Source organism: Mesoplodon bidens, assembly GCF_964165515.1.
Source record: "Mesoplodon bidens genome assembly, chromosome: 9".
Classification (NCBI taxonomy): domain Eukaryota; kingdom Metazoa; phylum Chordata; class Mammalia; order Artiodactyla; family Ziphiidae; genus Mesoplodon; species Mesoplodon bidens.
This window is the reverse complement of record NC_138166.1, coordinates 52040049-52062010: the sequence shown is the minus strand read 5'-3', so window position 1 is coordinate 52062010 and position 21962 is coordinate 52040049. Positions and strand designations below refer to the sequence as shown.

The 21962-nt window shown below is 39.6% G+C and overlaps 1 protein-coding gene across 4 annotated transcripts in view; it reads left to right on the top strand.

Moving 5' to 3' along the window:
* The window catches only part of CDK14 (cyclin dependent kinase 14), a 591337-nt gene that overhangs the window by 253339 nt on the left and 316036 nt on the right, over positions 1-21962 (top strand). For all 4 annotated transcript variants that reach the window (XM_081243419.1, XM_081243417.1, XM_081243420.1 and 1 more), the window contains one exon: positions 4784-4878. In XM_081243419.1, coding sequence (XP_081099545.1) covers positions 4784-4878 — 95 coding nt within the window. The remainder of the gene's footprint in view (positions 1-4783; positions 4879-21962) is intronic.

Here is a 21962-nt window from a genome sequence, read left to right as displayed (position 1 = left end):
TGTACACTTGAAACTAACACAACATCGTAAATTAACTATACTTCAATTAAAAAAAGAAAGTATACTATTATTTCTAGTGTAAAGTGAATTTCAGCAGCCTTAGAGCTATCTAGCTGTGGGCTTCAAGGAAAGGTTTATGTCTGTTGTGGTTGTAGCTTGAAATATGGTTGGCTTCTTGGGTTTAATAGGTAGTAATCTTTGTCTTCTAGAAAAATCAAGTAGCAGCCCCTCCAGTCCACCCCACTGAAAAAGAACACATAAAAATGATGAGAAGAAAATGTGAATGCACTAGTTCTTTCCAGAGGCTAAAGGGAGAGTGAGCAACGATGGGTTGTGATTATTTGTGATCTCTCCTTTCCTAGTAGCAGGATGTCAGATAATGACCTGGAAGACTATTTGAAATAGTAAAGAAGGGTTTTGTTTGTCTTTGTTAACATTGCTTTTTAAAATAACCGCTGCAGTGAAAACCTTATAAAATGAACACACTCTGAATTTCTCTATAACTCAAAATTTATTTTAATCATGATGAGATTAGCATTTAGAGGAAATTTAACTCTTCCACCTCAGAGTGGAAACCTAGGATGTTTATTCTGCAAGTGGGAGATCAAGGTTTCTATATGCCTTCAGACAGTGGGTGTCTGAATCCTGCTACTAAACTAAAGGAGGACTCCCTTTGTCCTCCTGTCCTACTGGGACTTTGTCAAAGGCAGTTATCTTTTTTTTTTTTTTTTAAAGTTTATTTATTTATTTTTTTAATTAGTTTCTGCTTTATAACAAAGTGAATCAGTCATACATATACATCTGTTCCCACATCCCTTCCCTCATGCATCTCCCTCCCTCCCACCCTCCCCATCCCACCCCTCCAGGCGGTCACAAAGCACCGAGCTGATCTCCCTGTGCTATGCGGCTGCTTCCCACTAGCTATCTACCTTACGTTTGGTAGTGTATACACGTCCATGCCTCTCTTTCGCCTTGTCACAGCCCACCCTTCCCCCTCCCCATATCCTCAAGTCCATTCTCAAGTAGGTCTGCGTCTTCATTCCCGTTTTGAAAGGCAGTTATCTTTATGAGCAACAGTGTGTTTCTGTTTCTGTATTGTTTCAACATCACAGCCCCAGAATTATTGTTAGCACTTTTACCCTCACCCTTAATTACAAGTCTTTTATGTCATGTACGTTTGTACCTTTTCAAGCCTCACTGGTGAAATGAATTTAAAATGTTTGCCATATGTTTGCTTAAAACTCATGGGGAAACGAAGCGTGCTAGAATTACTAACGCCAGTGTTACAGGATTTGTTTTGTATGTAAACGATGAGAAAATAACGTGGTATATTTGAGATATTATTAGGATTACATGGAGTAGTATTTTGACAGTGCTTGTCTTGAAAAGGGAGACATACTGGCTCTAGGACTTGTAGGTGTTAATTACTGGACCGACTTGGCAGCCCAGGAGACTCACTTGCCTTGGTTAACAGCAGGAGTGACAGTATCTCGCACCTGGCTTGGAGCAGCGGCTGTTGCCTTGGCAGCCTCCAAGTTAGTCAGGTCTGTCACCTACCCTCATGTTGGTAGATATTGTGGTTGGTTTTCTGCCCTTCAGTGTCATTTTTCTGCCATCAGCTTTGAAATTAGTGGCTTTAGCCTTTTCCAAATACACATTCGTTATGTTAATCTCAAAAGAAAAAGCGCTTATTTTCAAATACAGTTCTTGGTAGTTATTTAACTGATAGTGTGGTTTTAAAAGTGTATGTAAATATAGTTAGAAGTCTAAAATCTGTAATAATTGAGAGTTAATAGAACAAAATATGGAGGCTTTGAGTCTTCATGTAGAAATGGTCAAAAATGTAATGTAAAAAATGACATGGCTTTTTTGCTATAATATTGGTCACCATCAGGAAGATGTATTTTTTTCCCAGGATAAATGATGGCAGAGATTTGATTTTACTGAAATTGTAGGAAAAACACAATGGGAAATGATGGACGTGAAGATGTTACTTTGAGAAATGAGAAACAGTTTAGGTCTAAATGGTAAGAGAGGAAAGGCGGCAATGGGAGAAAAGCAAAAAAAAAAAAAAAAAAGCAACAACAAACGGTTTTCTGGGGATGGGATATTCAATGAATTGTAAGCTTCAGTACCTTTTTGGAGTTGCTGCTGATAAGTATCATCACTGAATTTGACAAACTGAAGGGATAACTTGAAAAATGAAATCAGACAGGATTACAAAAGATATTATATCTTTCCAAAACTTGCCTCACAAAGCTAGGTTCCTTTCATAAACGTAATAATCATTAGATCCTTGATTCATTTTACCTATGCATATTCGTGCACAGGCTAGGTGTGAAGTACTGTACTTGACCATCACTTCCAAATACCCTGTTGTGGTTTGAAATCTTGATCTTTGAGGATGAGTCTGCCTCAGAAGACTAGCGTAGGTCCAAGTGTCCTCTTTAAAATTTGAGCACATGTGCAGTTGGTTCCCCAACGGATTAATGATTAATGCCTGGGGATTAGCTATGTAATAAAGCTTTACTTGTTTGAGGCTGACGGTTGAATAATGAAAATATAATTAAATATTTGAATAATTAAAAGAAGGAAGGTTGTAAATTATTGGAATTAACAGTACCAAACTCTATCGTATGTCTATGTAGTGGTTGTTTCTTCAAAGTTTGTGTGCTGTGATTTTATTGTTATTGTTATTTTTAGTAATTATTTTCTCATGCGTGCTAATTTACAAAGCTCAGATAAAATAAATTTGTAGATATTTTTACTATAAGGTTTTTAGTGTGTAAAACTAACTTGCCCATGGCAGATATATGTGAGGCGGAGGAGAGGGCCTCCCCGTTGTAGTTAGCTTAGACCTCTCTGGCTTTGGACAACACACTGATGCTGGTGATTCAGTTTCAGAGGAAACACACTTCTTTTTGTCTTCTGGTGTTGGAGCCAGCCACACCAAGTATTCTCAGCCTGAATGGCCTTCTCTGGACCAATTAAGTGTTTGTTGAAGCTCATCTTTGGATTAAAGATATATTATATTGTCCTGAAATAGGTTTGCATGGTGAAGACAGTGGAAATTCATAGCAATAATAACTCTAAAAACAGGAGCTCACATTAATTGGGGTCATACGAGAATATAACAGTCTACAGGCTTTATCTCTGCCTTCTCTGGGGACTGCCCAGTATAGCCTCTTTGCATGATGATTCCATATTTAAAATACCATTTTATTTCAGTAAAATATTAAACAATCTAGACTTGCTTTTTCTTTTAGTATGTTAAAACATAGATATATCTTTTTATTTTTATTTTTTAAAATAGACTTTATTTTTTTAGAGCAGTTTTAAGGTTCACAGCAAAATGGAGTGGAAAGTACAGAGAGTTTTCATCTACTCCCTTCCCCTACCCTCCACCCCAATCCTCCCCTACTATCAACATGTCTCATCAGAGTGGTACATCTGTTACCAGCGATGAACATACCTTGACACATGATTATCACCCAAAGTCCAGAGTTTACAGCAGGGTTCATGCTTTGTGTTATAAATCTCTTTTTAAAGAGGTGGTCTTGCAGTATTATTATCAAGAGTTCGAGGTTTGTCCAGGGCCACCCGTGCAGTTAACTAGGTTCTCAATAAATATTTGATGAATAAATGAGCAGTTACAAGTTCCTGACAGAAGACACACACAAAAATGTGTTTTGTGTTTCTTTTTTCTCTTCAGGTTGTATACCAAAAACCAAAATCGAAGACACGGTGCTACTAATAATTAACAATGATAGAGGAAGCTTCTGTTCTTTGAGTATTCTACCTGAATGGCCATTGGTGTAGGCCAAAAGAAAAAAAAATATATAAAAAGATATATCATATGAACACTAATCAAAATCAAGCTGGAGTGGCTATATTAATATCAGACAGGGCTTCCCTGGTGGCGCAGTGGTTGAGAGTCCGCCTGCTGATGCAGGGGACACGGGTTCGTGCTCTGGGAAGATCCCACATGCTGTGGAGCGGCCAGGCCCGTGAGCCATGGCTGCTGAGCCTGCGCGTCCGGAACTTGTGCTCCACTACGGGAGAGGCCACAACAGTGAGAGGCCCGCATACAGCAAAATAAATAAATAAATAAATAAAATATCAGACAAAACACTTCAGAGTAAAGAAAATTACCAGGGACAAAGAGATGCATTATATATTGGTAAAAGGGGCCAATTCACAAAGAAAACATAACAATCTTAAATGTATATATAGTAAACTACAGAGCTTCAAAGCACACAAAGCAAAAACTGGCAGAACTCAAATAAGAAATTGACAAATTGCCAGTTACAGTTGGGGATGTCAGCGTCCCTCTCTCAGTCATTGATAGAACCACTATTCAGAAAATCAGCAAATATATACTGTAGAAGAATTCAATGACACCATCAACCAACAGGCTCTAATCGACATTTATAGAACTCTCCATCCAATATCAGCAGAATATATATTTCACACATATGGAGATAAACCATATCCTAGGTAACAAAACAAACCCAAATTTAAAACAATTGAAATCAAACCAAGTATGTTCTCTGACCATAATGGAATCTAACTAAAGATTAATAACAAATAACAGGTGAATTAATTGGAGGTAACTTAATCTAAATGAAAACCTTGTTCCTCTACCCTTGATTCTGAATTGTTATTGGCTTGGAAAATGGGAAAATAGGTATATTTCATCTGATGATGTACCAAAATGATAATGAAACAAATCAGTTGCTTGTTACCCATGATAAATTGTCTCTTTGTCCACTTTATTTTATAGCTTCTCTGTTAAAAGGACTGAAACATGCTAACATAGTGCTGCTTCATGACATCATCCACACCAAGGAGACGCTGACACTTGTGTTTGAGTATGTGGTGAGTAAAATGAGAATTCAGATTTTATAAATATGAATAAAATTCTTATAGTATTATCATAGAGTTTTGTCTTTAGTTAGCTATACTGAAGTGAGTATTTTATCTGAGTACACAAGACTTGTAATTTTGCATAATTTTGAATGATATGTATCTTAAAGAAAAATCCAGAAAGAATGTTCAGTTGAATTTTCATCAGATATATTGTCTATAACCTATTTGTTACTAGTATACACTGTAATTTTTAGGTTTATCAGATAGGATTAAACAACATGACGGTAATCACTCCATCAAGGAAGTTCACAGACAACAAAATTTTTTTTCTTTGGATTTATAACTTGGTTTCTCAAAAGCATCCTTATTTGGATGATTTTTGTGGAGAAAAGCCTGATACTTACAATTTAGACTGCATAGTTTTTCCCCTCAGTTAGTATTTCAGCTATTAATTAAAACTTCCAATTTGCGTGGCACACAATGTAATGATCTTATTGTGTTGAGACTTGGACTTGAACTCATAATTAATCTTTCTCCGTTTCTCTTAGAAAAACATATGGTATTTGTGTAGCACCACTTCTGCATTTAACTGTGGAACCATGAAATGTAACCATGATAATTAACATCCCAATTTTCACAGATGGATCTGAGAACATGTAATTTACAAGATACAAATGACATTGGTAGAGACCTTTATTGAGAAGAATAGCTGTTGGTATTGTGAATGTATTAAGATCCCATTTTGTAATTACCACCCTACTTTTTAAAACATTTGAAATAGTGTCCATTTTTCCTTAAAAATATATAATAGAATGAATATTTACAACATTTTTATCTTGCTAATGTCTGCCTATGTCTGTTTGTCATTTGAAAATTGTTGTCTTATGAAGAAGCCATTCATCTTGTCTATTTACATATAAATGATAGATACATTTGAATAATATGGTAATGTGGCTACAAGGACAGCTAGAGCCAAGCAGTTGCATATATTACATGCTACCAAGAATGGATGCAAATTCACACATCAATGCAAATATAATTTCTTTTGTTTAACTGATGATATGGGGGTCAATAATGTATTCAGCTGATTTAGAATTGGAATTTTTGTTTTGCATTTCGTAGTATGTCTAGTTGCAGTATTTCAGTTAAATCCAGATTTTTCTTAGTATACTTGACTAACTTTTCCACAAAACATTACAAAAGAGATTTCAAAAATATACTTGTTCCCTCCCCCAAAATTGGTTAATTAAATTGAGAGGAAGAAAAATTAGTTTGGCCCCTAAAATCAGTAACATTGGTAGAGAAATGAACAAAAATAATGTGAAAACGTGTCTTTCAAATCTTAAAAGAAAATTAAATATATTTGTGAAGCTAAAAATATGCATATCAGAGCAGATGTCATTTGATCATTTTATATTCTGTGGAAGTTGCCACATAAAAGGAAAGAAATTCACTGTCCTGCAGTATTTGTCAACTGATTAAGACTGACTTTTAAAATTATTCTTCTTTGTGTGAGTGAAATTTCCCTTGGTCCCAGTTCTTGTGGAGACATCCCAGGTCCTCTTCAATAAACCACAATATAGGGTGCATATATGCAGTACTCTGCAGGCATTTCATGCCTAACTTCTCTGGGGGGAGCTAAGGCCTAGATTAACCTGTTCTCTTTTAGAGAATGAGGCACACTGGTGTCATTCATGACTTATGATTGCCCTGCCTTGCCTCTTCTTCCTTTCTCCACTCCACCTTTATTTCTTTACTTTTCCAGTATTTCTTTGCCTTTCACATCTCCGCCTTTCTTTGTCTTTTTCTATTTACTTCATCTCCTATCCTTTTGCTCTCTTTAGTGAAGTGCTTTTTTGTTGCTACCACTGAAGTTTGTTTGGCTTATTTTAAGTAAAATGTTCCAGTGAGTCTCTGAAAACAGAGTTGGGGAGGCAGGAGCAGGGGAGCTCTGTGCTGTAGAAATTCCTTACGGAGTCTTCCCAGTTAGAGTAGGAAAGGTGTAGACTCCCTGACATTATTCACCTGCCTCTGTGGCTATTGCCCACTACAAAAATAGCTTCCCTGAATATTTCCTAAAGTTTCTCTTTTCTTACACTGCTTTTTCATTGCTTGCCTTTTTCCCCCCCACGTATGCCAATATCTCAAGGAAAATTAAGATTCCTACATACTTGAATGGATTAATTTAATCAGATTGTTTTCCTCACAGTATCTAGCAGAAATAAATTCTTATCTCTTTTCTTGCATGTTTCACAGCAGTGGGAAGGTGATAGAAGTTTCAAAGTATGACATGCCACTGGAATTAGAGCAGATCTAGTGGAGGGACACAGGGTAGGAAACAGGAGGGCACTTGTGGATTTGAGATGATGAGTGAGGGATCAGAAAGGGAGCTGAAATAATGTTTAAGACAAGTATGACCACAGTACTAAAAACCAACAACTAAACCGTATTGAGTTTTATGCTGGACACTGTGCTGGGGGTTTTACATTCATTTTCACTTGTGATGTTCTCAACAATCTTATGGATCTATGACTGTCACCACCCTACAAAGGAGAAACCTAAGGATTTGGGAGATGAAATGCTTTTTAGTGTCTTATGGCATGAAAGGTAGACTCAGATTCATCTTACTTTGAATCCTAATTGCAATGTTGTGTCTCCTGTTTATGTTCAGCTTTACTTAGGTTGAGCTTTTGGTCAGAAGGGGGAAAGGAAACTTTCTTTTTTCTATCCACAACCTTCCTTATTCTACAGTTAAGATGTAACTGTATTTAAATCCTAAATACAGTTAAACTGCTCTATAGGTTGAATAAGTTTTGTAGACTGGTTGAAAACCAAGCCACTTAAAACTTTATTTTAATTATGAAATGTTTTAAGTTTCCATAAAGGATACTTGTAAGTTAGAGTGTTGCCCCATTTATTTCACTGGGATCTACTTAAATACACACACACACACACACACACACACACACACACACACAATCTTGTTATTTAGCAAGCCTTAAAATCAGTATCAAACATTTTAATCTACAGTTTCCCAAATTTTTTTTTTACAACTTTATTGGAGTATAATTGCTTCACAATGGTGTATTAGTTTCTGCTTTATAACAGAGTGAATCAGTTATACATATACATCTGTTCCCATATCCTTTTCCTCTTGCATCTCCCTCCCTCCCACCCTCCCTATGCCACCCCTCCAGGTGGTCACAAAGCACCTGTCTGATCTCCCTGTGCTATGTGGCGGCTTCCCACTAGCTATCTACCTTACGTTTGGTAGTGTATATATGTCCATGCCTCTCTCTCGCTTTGTCACAGCTTACCCTTTCCCCCTCCCCATATCCTCAAGTCCATTCTCAAGTAGGTCTGTGTCTTTATTCCTGTTTTACCCCTAGGTGCTTCATGACATTTTTTTTTCTTAAATTCCATATATATGTGTTAGCATACGGTATTTGTCTTTCTCTTTCTGACTTACTTCACTCTGTATGACAGACTCTAGGTCTATCCACCTCATTACAAATAGCTCAATTTTGTTTCTTTTTATGGCTGATTAATATTCCATTGTATATATGTGCCACATCTTCTTTATCCATTCATCCGATGATGGACACTTAGGTTGTTTCCATCTCCAGGCCATTGTAAATAGGGCAACAATGAACATTTTGGTACATGACTCTTTTTGAATTATGGTTTTCTCAGGGTATATGCCCAGTAGTGGGATTGCTGGGTCATATGGAAGTTCTATTTGTAGTTTTTTAAGGAACCTCCATACTGTTCTCCATAGTGGCTGTACCTATTCACATTCCCACCAGCAGTGCAAGAGTGTTCCCTTTTCTCCACACCCTCTCCAGCACTTATTGTTTCTAGATTTTTTGATGATGGCCATTCTGACTGGTGTGAGATGATATCTCATTGTAGTTTTGATTTGCATTTCTCTAATGATTAATGATGTTGAGCATTCTTTCATGTGTTTGTGGGCAGTCTGTATATCTTCTTTGGAGAAATGTCTGTTTAGGTCTTCTGCCCATTTTTGGATTGGGTTGTTTGTTTTTTTGTTATTGAGCTGCATGAGCTGCTTATAAATATTGGAGATTAATCCTTTGTCAGTTGCTTCATTTGCAAATATTTTCTCCCATTCTGAGGGTTGTCTTTTGGTCTTGTTTATGGTTTCCTTTGCTGTGCAAAAGCTTTGAAGTTTCATTAGGTCCCATGTGTTTATTTTTGTCTTTATTTCCATTTCTCTAGGAGGTGGGTCAAAAAGGATCCTGCTGTGATTTATGTCATAGAGTGTTCTGCCTATGTTTTCCTCTAAGAGTTTGATAGTGTCTGGCCTTACATTTAGGTCTTTAATCCATTTTGACCTTATTTTTGTGTATGGTGTTAGGGAGTGATCTAATCTCATACTTTTACATGTCCCTGTCCAGTTTTCCCAGCACCACTTACTGAAGAGACTGTCCTTTCTCCACTGTACATTCCTGCCTCCTTTATCAAAAATAAGGTGACCATATGTGCGTGGGTTTATCTCTGGGCTTTGTATCCTGTTCCATTGATATATCTTCCTGTTTCTGTGCCAGTACCATACTGCCTTGATTACTGTAGCTTTGTAGTATAGTCTGAAGTCAGGGAGCCTGATTCCTCCAGCTCCGTTTTTCGTTCTCAAGATTGCTTTGGCTCTTCAGGGTCTTTTGTGTTTCCATACAAATTGTAAAATTTTCTGTTCTAGTTCTGTGAAAAATGCCAGTGGTAATTTGATAGGGATTGCATTGAATCTGTAGATGGCTTTGAGTAGTATAGTCATTTTCACAATGTTGATTCTTCCAATCCAAGAACATGGTATATCTCTCCATCTATTTGTATCATCTTTAATTTTTTTCTTCAGCGTCTTATAATTTTCTGCATACAGGTCTTTTGTCTCCTTAGGTAGGTTTATTTCTAGATATTTTATTCTTTTTCTTGCTATGGTAAATGGGAGTGTTTTCTTGATTTTGCTTTCAGATTTTTTATCATTAGTGTATAGGAATGCCAGAGATTTCTGTGCATTAACTTTGTATCCTGCTACGTTACCGAATTCATTGATTAGCTCTAGTAGTTTTCTGGTAGCATCTTTAGGATTCTCTATGTACAGTATCAAGTAATCTGCAAACAGTGACAGCTTTACTTCTTCTTTTCCGATTTGGATTCCTTTTATTTCCTTTTCTTCTCTGATTGCTGTGGCTAAAACTTCCAAAACTATGTTGAATAAGAGTGGTCAGAGTGGGCAACCTTGTCTTGTTCCTGATCTTAGTGGAAATGGTTTCAGTTTTTCACCATTGAGGATGATGTTGGCTGTGGGTTTGTCATATATGGCCTTTATTATGTTGAGGAAAGTTCCCTCTGTGCCTACTTTCTGCAGGGTTTTTATCATAAATGGGTGTTGAATTTTGTCGAAAGCTCTCTCTGCATCTATTGAGATGATCATATGGTTTTTCTCCTTCAATTTGTTAATATGGTGTATCACGTTGATTGATTTGCGTATATTGAAGAATCCTTGCATTCCTGGAATAAACCCCACTTGATCATGGTGTATGATGCTTTTAATGTGCTGTTGGATTCTGTTTGCTAGTATTTTGTTGAGGATTTTTGAATCTGTGTTCATCAATGATATTGGTCTGTAGTTTTCTTTCTTTGTGACATCCTTGTCTGGCTTTGGTATCAAGGTGATGGTGGCCTCGTAGAGTGAGTTTGGTAGTGTTCCTCCCTCTGCTATATTTTGGAAGAGTTTGAGAAGGGTAAGTGTTAGCTGTTCTCTAAATGTTTGATAGAATTTGCCTGTGAAGCCACCTGGTCCTGGGCTTTTGTTTGTTGGAAGATTTTTCATCACAGTTTCAATTTCAGTGCTTGTGATTGGTCTGTTTGTATTTTCTCTTCCTTCCTGATTCAGTCTTGGCAGGTTGTACATTTCTAAGAATTTGTCCATTTCTTCCAGGTTGTCCATTTTATTGGCATAGAGTTGCTTGTAGTAATGTCTCATGATCTTTTGTATTTCTGCAGTGTCAGTTGTTACTTCTCCTTTTTCATTTCTAATTCTATTGATTTGAGTCTTCTCCCTTTTTTTCTTGATGAGTCTGGCTAATGGTTTATCAATTTTGTTTATCTTCTCAAAGAACCAGCTTTTAGTTTTATTGATGTTTGCTATCGTTTCCTTCATTTCTTTTTCATTTATTTCTGATCTGATTTTTATGATTTCTTTCCTTGTGCTAACGTTGGGTTTTTTTTGTTCTTCTTTCTCTAATTGCTTTAGGTGCAAGGTCAGGTTGTTTATTCGAGATGTTTCGTATTTCTTAATGTGGGATTGTATTGCTATAAACTTCCCTCTTAGAACTGCTTTTGCTGCATCCCATAGGTTTTGGGTCGTCGTGTCTCCATTGTCATTTGTTTCTAGGTATTTTTTGATTTCCTCTTTGATTTCTTCAGTGATCACTTCGTTATTAAGTAGTGTATTGTTTAGCCTCCATGTGTTTGTATTTTTTACAGCTCTTTTCCTGTAATTGATATCTAGTGTCATAGCGTTGTGGTCGGAAAAGATACTTGATACAATTTCAGTTTTCTTAAATTTACCAAGTCTTGATTTGTGACCCAAGATATGATCTATCCTGGAGAATGTTCCATGAGCACTTGAGAAAAATGTGTATTCTGTTGTTTTTGGATGGAATGTCCTATAAATATCAATTAAGTCCATCTTGTTTAATGTATCATTTAAAGCTTGTGTTCCCTTATTTATTTTCATTTTGGATGATCTGTCCATTGGTGAAAGTGGGGTGTTAAAAATCCCCCACTATGAATGTGTTACTGTCGATTTCCCCTTTTATGGCTGTTAGTATTTGCCTTATGTATTGAGGTGCTCCTATGTTGGGTGCATAAATATTTACAATTGTTATATCTTCTTCTTGGATCGATCCCTTGATCATTATGTAGTGTCCTTCTTTGTCTCCTCTAATAGTCTTTATTTTAAAGTCCATTTTGTCTGATACGAGACTTGCTACTCCAGCTTTCTTTTGGTTTCCATTTGCATGGAATATCTTTTTCCATCCCCTTACTTTCAGTCTGTATGTGTCTCTAGGTCTGAAGTGGGTCTCTTGTAGACAGCATATATATGGGTCTTGTTTTTGTATCCATTCAGCCACTCTGTGTCTTTTGGTGAGAGCATTTAGTCCATTTACTTTTAAGGTAATTATCAATATGTATGTTCCTATTCCCATTTTCTTAATTGTTTTGGGTTCGTTATTGTAGGTCTTTTCCTTCTGTTGTGTTTCTTGCCTAGAGAAGTTCCTTTAGCATTTGTTGTAAAGCTGGTTTGGTGGTGCTGATCTCTCTTAGCTTTTGCTTGTCTGTAAAGGTTTTAATTTCTCCATCAAATCTGAATGAGATCCTTTCTGGGTAGAGTAATCTTGGTTGCAGGTTTTTGTCCTTCATCACTTTAAAAATGTACTGCCAGTCCCTTCAGGCTTGCAGAGTTTCTGCTGAAAGATCAGCTGTTAACCTTATGTGGATTCCCTTGTGTGTTATTTGTTGTTTTTCCCTTGCTGCTTTTAATATGTTTTCTTTGTGTTTAATTTTTTGACAGTTTGATTAATATGTGTCTTGGCATATTTCTCCTTGGATTTATTCTATATGGGACTCTCTGTGCCTCCTGGACTTGATTAACTATTTCCTTTCCCATATTAGGGAAGTTTTCAACTATAATCTCTTCAAATATTTTCTCAGTCCCTTTCTTTTTTCTTCTTCTTTCTGGAACCCCTATAATTCGAATGTTGGTGTGTTTAATGTTGTCCCAGAGGTCTCTGAGACTGTCCTCAGTTCTTTTCATTCTTTTTTCTTTCTTCTGCTCTGCAGCCGTTATTTCCACTATTTTATCTTCCCCGTCCCTTATCCGTTCTTCTGCCTCAGTTATTCTGCTATTGTCCCATCTAGAGTATTTTTTAATTTCATTTATTGTGTTGCACATCGTTGCTTGATTCATCTTTAGTTCTTCTAGGTCCTTGTTAAATGTTTCTTGTAGTTTGTCTATTCTATTTCCAAGATTTTGGATCATATTTACTATCATTATTCTGAATTCTTTTTCAGGTAGACTGCCTATTTCCTCTTCATTTTTTAGGTCTGGTGGGTTTTCATCTTGCTCCTTCACCTGCTGTGTAGTTTTCTGTCTTCTCATTTTGCTTATCTTACTGTGTTTGGGGTCTCCTTTTTGCAGCCTGCAGGTCGTAGTTCCCTTTTTTTTTGGTGTCTGTCCCCAGTGGGTAAGGTTGGTTCAGTGGGTTGTGTAGGCTTCCTGGTGGAGGGGACTAGTGCCTGTGTTCTGGTGGATGAGGCTGGATCTTGTCTTTCTGGTGGGCAGGTCCACGTCTGGTGGTGTGTTTTGGGGTGTCTGTGGACTTATTATGATTTTAGGCAGCCTCTCTGCTAATGGGTGGTGTTGTGTTCCTGTCTTGCTAGTTGTTTGGCATAGGGTGTCCAGTACTGTAGCTTGCTGGTCATTGAGTGAAGCTGGGTGCTAGTGTTGAGATGGAGATCTCTGGGAGATTTTCGCCATTTGATATTCTGTGGAGCTGGGAGGTCTCTTGTGGACCAGTGTCCTGTAGTTGGCTCTCCCACCTCTGAGGCACAACACTGACTCCTGGGTGCAGCACCAAGAGCCTTTCATCCACATGGCTCAGATTAAAAGGGAGAAAAAGTAGAAAGAATGAATTAGTAGAAGTAGAAAGAAAGAAACAAAGAAAGAAAGAAAGAAAAGAGGGAGGGAGGGAGGAAGGAGGGAAGGAAGGACAAAAAGAAAGAAGATAAACTAAACTAAAATAAAGTATGATAAAATATAATAAAGTTATTAAAATAAAAAATAGTTATGAAGAAAAAAAAGTTTTTTTAAATGGACGGATAGAGCCCTAGGACAAATGGTGGAAGCAAAGCTGTACAGACAAAATCTCTCACAGAAGCATACACATACACACTCACAAAAAGAGGAAAAGGGGAAAAATATCATAAATCTTGCTCTCCAAGTCCACCTCCTCAATTTGGGATGATTCGTTGTCTATTCATGTATTCCACAGATGCAGGGTATATCAAGTTGCTTGTGGAGCTTTAATCCGCTGCTTCTGAGGCTGCTGGGAGAGATTTCCCTTTCTCTTCTTTATTCTCACAGCTCCGGGGTCTCAGCTTTGGATTTGGCCCCGCCTCTGCGTGTAGGTCGCCGGAGGGCGGAGGGCGTCTGTTCTTCTCTCAGACAGGACAGAGTTAAAAGAGCAGCCGCTTAGGGAACTCTGGCTCACTCCCGCTGGAGGGCGGGGCGAGCCTGCGGCGGCAGAGGCTGCGTGACGTTGCACCAGCCCGAGGCGCGCCGTTCGTTCTCCCGGGGGAGCCGTCCTTGTATCCCCGGACCCCGGCAGTGGCGGGCTGCACAGGCTCCCCGGAAGGGCGTGGACAGTGACCTGCGCTTGCACACAGGCCTCTTGGCAGTGGCAGCAGCAGCCCCAGCGTCCCACGCCTGTCTCTGGGTTCTGCGCTTTTAGCCGCGGCTTGCGCCTGTCTGTGGAGCTCCTTTAAGCAGCGCTCTTAATCCCCCTCTCCTCGAGCACCAGGAAACAAAGAGGGAAGAAAAAGTTTCTTGCCTGTTCAGCAGGTCCAGACTTTTCCCCGGACTCCCTCCCAGCCAGCCGTGGCACACTAAGCCCCTGCAGGCTGTGCTCACGCCGCCAACCCTAGTCCTCTCCCTGTGCTCTGGAGCCTCAGCTCCCAGCCCCGCCCGCCCCGGCGGGCCAGCAGACAAGCCTCTCGGGCTGGTGAGTGCTGGTCGGCACCCATCCTCGGTGCCGCAATCTCTCTGCTTTGCCCTACCCAGGTATGTGGGGAGTTTCTTGCCTTTTGGGAGGTCTGAGGTCTTCTGCCAGCGTTCAGTAGGTGTTCTGTAGGAGTTGTTTCACGTGTAGATGTATTTCTGGTGTGTCTGGGGAGGAAGGTGATCTCCGCGTCTTACTCTTCTGCCATCTTCCCCGGAAGTCCCAGTTTCCCAAACTTGATGATATTTCCATATTTAAAAATTGTTAACATCAAAGTTATTTTCTAAAAAATGTTGATTTTGTAGTTCCATGTAATTAACAGCATATTTTTTGAGGGAGGGGACCAAGTGTGTTAAACAGTATAGGAAAATTCATACCTCATACCCATGAAAACCCTAGATATGCAGGAAAAGTAACATAATTTTTCATTAGGTACTATTGAATTTTTCCTTTGGACTTTAGAATTAATTACGTATTCAAACATTTTTTGAGGTACCTATGTTATTTGGGTTCTACAATGTAAGAGATTCTTATTTATGATAGTGTACACACTGTATAAATATATTTCTGGGTTTTTTTTTTTGCTTTAAAAGAGAACTCTAAGCTTGGCTGCTTTATATTATTGCCATGAATGACATTTTAGGTTACATAAAAGCCTTCTGAGGGCCAGAATAATGAAATAAGTGATGAGAAGCTATTGATGTGAAAGAATATTCGAGGAAGTGACTTTGGAGGTCACTATTAAAGTGGTTCAGTGTATAATAGGATATTGTTAGTGTAGGCTATCTGTTAAGTACTGGGTAAAACTCCTGAAACATCTGAAATTTAGTTTCTTACACACTTTCAAAATGTGTAGATATAGTGGTCTGCAAGCTGCAAGGCTGACACACACTGGGAAACGTGCCCCCAAGCTGCTCATGGCTCATTGGTGTAACCTGCGGGCCCTCGTGATGGGTGCTCTTTTGGGTACTTCGTTTCTTCAGTTGTTGTCAAATGTGAAGGAGTATCTTTATCCAAGCAGTGGCTCTATTAGCTTGAAAAGGTATGTGGTTTCATAATGGTCTAAAATATTATTATAGCCATCTTTTTTTCCTGCCTGGGTTTGAGACATGGAAGAGAAATATAAAAAATGTGAAAATGCTAGCAAAATTTTTTTCTACTTAATCAAAAAGTTAAGCAATTTAGTTTTTATTTTTTGCCAAAGACAAATAAGTGCCACATTACCCTGCTTAACACCATGCTGAAAAATCTAAAACAAATTCTGTAAGTGGAAATAAGACTATTAATAGTAAACATGATGATGTAAATATATATTACCATTAGTTAAAGTGCATAACCATTCTGTTCTGTTTTAAATTGCGTGAGAGCAAAGTGTGTGTAGCAGCATTTTTCATCACATATTTAATAATTTGTATCAATATAAGAAGACAAGCAAAAAACTTATAACTGATCATGATTATTTGGAGCAATCATTTTATTTCTTCTACTGTGAAATATTCCAAGCTAATGTGCACTGTCATGTAATACAAAAATCTATATTCCACATGAAAAAAAACTGTGTCACCAGAAGTCATATGAAGGGATTTATGAATCACCAAAAATCACATAAGGTATTTTTTTTCTTTTTTTCACATAATATGTTTTTATAGTGTTTTACATTCTACAAAGCACTCTCTCATAAATGCTATTCCATTAGATTCCATCTTTAGCCCTATAAAGTACATAAGGCAAGTGTTTTTGTTACCCAGTTTTTTTATACTCGATGAGGAAAAAGAATGCTTAGAGAAATTAAGATTTACTAAATCACTTGGTTAAGTTAAAAGGGTAAAGATAAGACTTTAGCCCAAGTCTGCTGTGCCTAAAATTCCTCATTACTCCATTTCACCCTGCAGCCTGCTGGTGTTAACCATCTTCGTAGTTTTATTTGATGGCCTGAGGTATGTGTGATGCTGGGTATGGGACTGGCAGCTGAAAGTTATGTTCTGTCTTTTCACCGTGCCACACAATTTACCTAATTATTTGGTTTCTGTGCCTCATACATCTTGATTTCTAAATCTATGAAGAATGCTTTAATTTGCATGATTTTATACCACATCTGTTCTCAAAAACTGTAGTTCTCCATCAGTATTCTGGTTTCCAGATTAAAGTATCCTGAGGCAATTGAAACGTTTTCTGCTTTCCTATGAGATACGATATATGTGCACACGTGCATGCACGTACAACATTAAATGACAGTGATCAGGGAAGGCCTCACTGAGAAGGTGAGAGGTATTTAGGTAACAATCTGAGGGAAGTGTAGGAGGAAGACATATATTCAAGGCAAGAACATTCCAGATAGAAGGCTTATGTGAGGAGCAGCGGGGCTCCTGTGCTGGAATGGAGCAGGCAAGGAGGACAGGAGGAGGAGACAAAATCCAAGACACAGTGGGGTCCAGATTGTGTCCGGCCTTGTAAAGTTTTATTTTGATGAACTTTTCTTTTGCTCAGAATGAGATGGGAAACCACTAAAGGATGCTGAGCAGAGAAATGATCTGATCTGGCTTATATTTTAATTGAATCTCTCTGGCTGCTTTCTCAAGAATAGATTGAAGATGGGCAAGTTCTGAAACAGAGAGACCACTTAGGAGGCTGTCACAGTTGTCTAAGCGTGGGATGATGTCAGCAGTGGAGGTTGTGAGAAGTGGTTGGATTCTAGATGTATTTCTAAAGTTGAGCTGATGGCATTTGATGTGGCATTTGAGAAATGAAGAAGAGTCGAGGATGATCCCAAGTTGTTTTGGCTGAAACAACTATAACAGTGGAGCTGCTGTGAGGAGAGATGAGGCAGACTGCAGGAAGATGCAACTCAGCCTTGAAGGGGTTAACTTTGAGATGCCTATTATATATGCAAGTGAAGATGTCACAAGGCAGTTAGACATATGGGTCTGGGATTTAGGAGAGAGGGCCAACATAGAGATTTGGAAGTTGTCTGGGTCATAGATAATATTTAACAAGGGGATTAGATGAGATCACCAGGTATGGTCATTGTTACCTTGGTGGCTCTAAATGAACCACGCCTTTGGATATTCACACCCTTGTATAGTCCCTGACCCTTAATTAAGGCTGGGCTTGTGACTTGCTCTAACCAATAAAAGAGCATGGTGGGGCTTCCCTGGTGGCGCAGTGGTTGAGAGTCCGCCTGCCGATGCAGGGGACACAGGTTCGTGCCCCGGTCTGGGAAGATCCCACATGCCACGGAGCAGCTGGGCCCGTGAGCCATGGCCACTGAGCCTGCGCGTCCGGAGCCTGTTCTGCAACGGGAGAGGCCACAGCAGTGAGAGGCCCGCGTACCACCAAAAAAAAAAAAAAAAAAAAGAGCATGGTGGAAGGAACACTCTGCCAGTTGTGGTCCTGACAGCTTTTGTTTTGCACGCTTGATCATCCTGATCAACCATGTTAGAATTCCAGTTGTCCCGCTGGAGAGACCATGGGGAGAGGCCCTGGATTACATGGAGGAGAACTGAGAACCCAGAAGACAGTGTGAAGTTAGTTAGGCCTGAGATATCGGACCCCAGCCAGGCCATTTGCCCCACCAGGCTAGTGCCAGACATGTGACTGAAGAAGGCTTCTTGGGTGGGGGTAAGGGGCAGATTCCAGTCTCACAGATGTCACATGGAACCAAGATGGATTGTCCCCTGCTATGCCTTTTCTGAATTTTCGACCCAAGAATTGTCAGAGATCATATAACGGTTGTTGGTTTTTTGTTTTGATTTTTTGCGGTACGCGGGCCTCTCACTGTTGTGGCCTCTCCCGTTGCGGAGCACAGGCTCCGGACGTGCAGGCTCAGCGGCCATGGCTCACAGGCCCAGCCGCTCCGCGGTACGTGGATCTTCCCGGACCGGGGCATGAACCCGTGTCCCCTGCATCGGCAGGTGGACTCCCAACCACTGCACCACCAGGGAAGCCCCCCATGGTGGTTATTTTAAGCCACGAAGTTTTGGGTTAGTTTCTTGTCCAGCAATCAATAATTAAAACACTGTATGAGCAAATGAACATAGAAATGGAAGAGAGTTTCATGGACTGAACACTGGGGCACTTCAACATTCAGCGTAACATTAAGGCACTGCAAAGTGATGAGGAACACCAACAGAGGATACTGAGAAGGAAACACCTGTAAGAAAGGAGATTATTTATGAAACCAGATAAAACTATTTCACCTGAGACTCTGAGCTAGATAGACTGGGGTTTCACAAGAGCAGAGGCTGCCTCTCCAGTGCCTAGCAGAGTGTCTGGCACATAGTAGGTGCTTAGCCAGTAATTTTTACATGAGTGACATTTGAAGCAGGAAGGGCAAGAGACCCTAATAGTTTTACTACTTAATGCGAACAACCTAGGGAAAGCAGAACTACTTAATTCATGTTTAAACTTTTTTTCTTTATTTTTCTTTTTATCTATATTCCATCTTTAGCTTCTATTTATAGTCTTTAATTTTTCTCTCAAAACAATTCTCTTCCAAGCAGAAGATTTAGAGCAAATCTTACTCCATAACGGGTAGAGCAGACCACAGACAGTGGGTTAGTCAGAAACCACCTAATTGTGTCAAAGGAATTAAAGTGGCTGGCTGCTCTGAAAAATGTACCAGTCAGAGTTCTCCCTTTGAAGCAGCAGACATCCTCCTTCAGCTGAATTAATCTGAAAAGTTTATCAAGAGGTTAACGTGTGGCTGACAGACCTACTGAGAAGACTTTAGAAATGGGCAGGGGGCTTCCCTGGTGGCGCAGTGGTTGAGAGTCCGCCTGCCGATGCAGGGGACACGGGTTCGTGCCCCGGTCCGGGAAGATCCCACATGCCGCGGAGCAGCTGGACCCGTGATCCGTGGCCGCTGAGCCTGCGCCTCGGAGCCTGTGCTCCGCAACGGGAGAGGCCACAACAGTGAGAGGCCCGCGTACTGCCAAAAAAAAAAAAGGGCAGGAACAGTGTGAGGCTGGAGAGCCAGACCCAGAACCAATTTCATGTGTGGACCTGCCCACTGCACATCCTGCTGCCCCCAGGACTGCTGGCTGCAGACATTGTCTCTTACTTGACTGGCGTGGCTTCCCTGGGTGACTGGATGTTATTACCTCCACTGATGATGTCAAAATGGTGTCGACATTCTCCCTGCTTCTTTGGGTTGTTAGCTCCTAATGCTAAGTGAGGGTTGGTTGTGTTTGGTTAGCTGACATTAGGTCCCATGCCCATGTTTTGACTGCACAGGCCCCTGAGAAGGTGAGTGTCTGGCCTTTTGACTTTTGTAATGACGGTTTGGTCTTGCCTCCCACCAAAATTCATAAAGCAGGGGATTTTCCCAATATAGGGAATAATTTCAGATATAGGACATGCTTTCCTTAGTTTCCTGCTCTTCCCAACCCCCCCCTCCAAAAAAAACCCACACTCATAAACATCTACTACAATGAGTTCATTATGTAGTTCCAGGTAAATTACATCTAGAATGTGAAAAGAAAACCATTGCATATAATCTTTGAGAAATCATCAAGAATGAAGGTTATATAAGTAATGCTGGGTTTTTTTTGTGGTACACGGGCCTCTCACTGTTGTGGCCTCTCCTGTTGTGGAGCACAGGCTCCGGACCTGCAGGCTCAGCAGCCATGCCTCATGGGCCCAGCCGCTCTGCAGCATGTGGAATCTTCCCAGCTGGGGCACGAACCCGTGTCCCCTGCATTGGCAGGCGGACTCTCAACCACTGCACCACCAGGGAAGCCCATAATGCTGGTTTTTAAAAGGTGGTAGGGAACACACCTCTTAATCTGTAGACATGTAAGCTTACTGTAGAACATTAGTGAAATGCAAAAAAAGATTTTTAGACATTCAAGTCTAATCATTCCCTTTTAATAAGAAACAGTGTTATTTCTTATTTCAGCAAACGTTGCGACAGGAACTCTCATTAGATCCATATCAACATAAAATTGAAATTCAGTTGTTAGAAGATTATTCTTTCAGTTTATTGCTGGTTGAACAACTTCACCCAAAGCCTATTGATTAATGAATTGACATTGGGATGGAGAAAAGTCTATTGGTGTATGCTGGAGGGCATTGTCCTTGACCTTGTCCTATTTGATATTTTTATTAATGACTCAGATGAAGACATTGAGATGATGTGCTTGACCTATTTGTGTATGTGTTGTCGCTGGGAGCCATAATTAACACTTGGGGTGATGGAATCGGGTCAAAAAAGATCTGGTGAAATGATGAGCAGAACCTACAAGGTGAATTGCTGTGGGGATAAGTAAAACAGTGTATTTGGTTTTTTTTTTTAAAAAAAGGCAGCCCAACCTAATACAGAAAAACAGGGTGCAGGAACTTCCCTGGCGGTCCAGTGGTTAAAGACTTCGCCTTCCAATGCAGGGGGTGTGGGTTCGATCCCTGGTCAGGGAGCTAAGATCCCACACTCCTTGTGGCCAAAAAACCGAAACATAAAAAAAAAAAGAAGCAATATTGTAACAAATTCAATAAAGACTTTAAAAATGGTCCACATCAAAAAAAAAGGGAGGAAAAAACGGGAAAAACAGGGTGGAGGAAAGTTAACTTAAAAACAGTTTATGTGAAAAAGACTAGTAATTTTTTTGGCTCAAAGAGCTGAAGCAAACAGGAGAGTGCACCTGGAAGGGCACGTGAACGGATACAACATGGAACCAGTAAAGGTGCCAGGAAGACTTACTCAGGAGAATTGAAGCCATACTGAAGAGCGTAGAGAAAAGGTAACATAAATATTCCAGAGAGGATAAGAAAGCCAAGTGTGAGAGTTCTGGAGAGGCTAGTTTTGGTTTAATCCTGGGAAGAATGTTCAAATGTTTTGTGTTACTCATAAATTAAATTCAGTGCCTTGTGTAATGAACACCTTATCACTAAGAGCATTCAGTAGAGGATAAGTGGATTTCCATCAGAAATATTGTAGAGAGGGTTCCTAACCTGTACTTTATGCAAGGGATTGAAATATGTAATTTAGATGTTATGTCATATAGTGCCAACTGAAACCGTGAAGTGGGTATAAGGTCCCTCCATTTTGCAGATGAGGAAATTCAGGCTTAGATGTTCAGTACTCCATGCATGCCCTTTCCAGTAGCTGCATCATCTCATCTCCTGTGTCGAGTGTGAATCTGGGTAGCTCCAAGTTTACATAGCAAAGGACTGCCCAAATTTTTGCACTATTGTTTAAACTCATCCCATTTGGCATAATTTTTGGAAGCAGAATCACGACTTGTTATAGTCATTCGCTTAATAATTCATTCATCTTTTTTTTCTTCCAACATATGT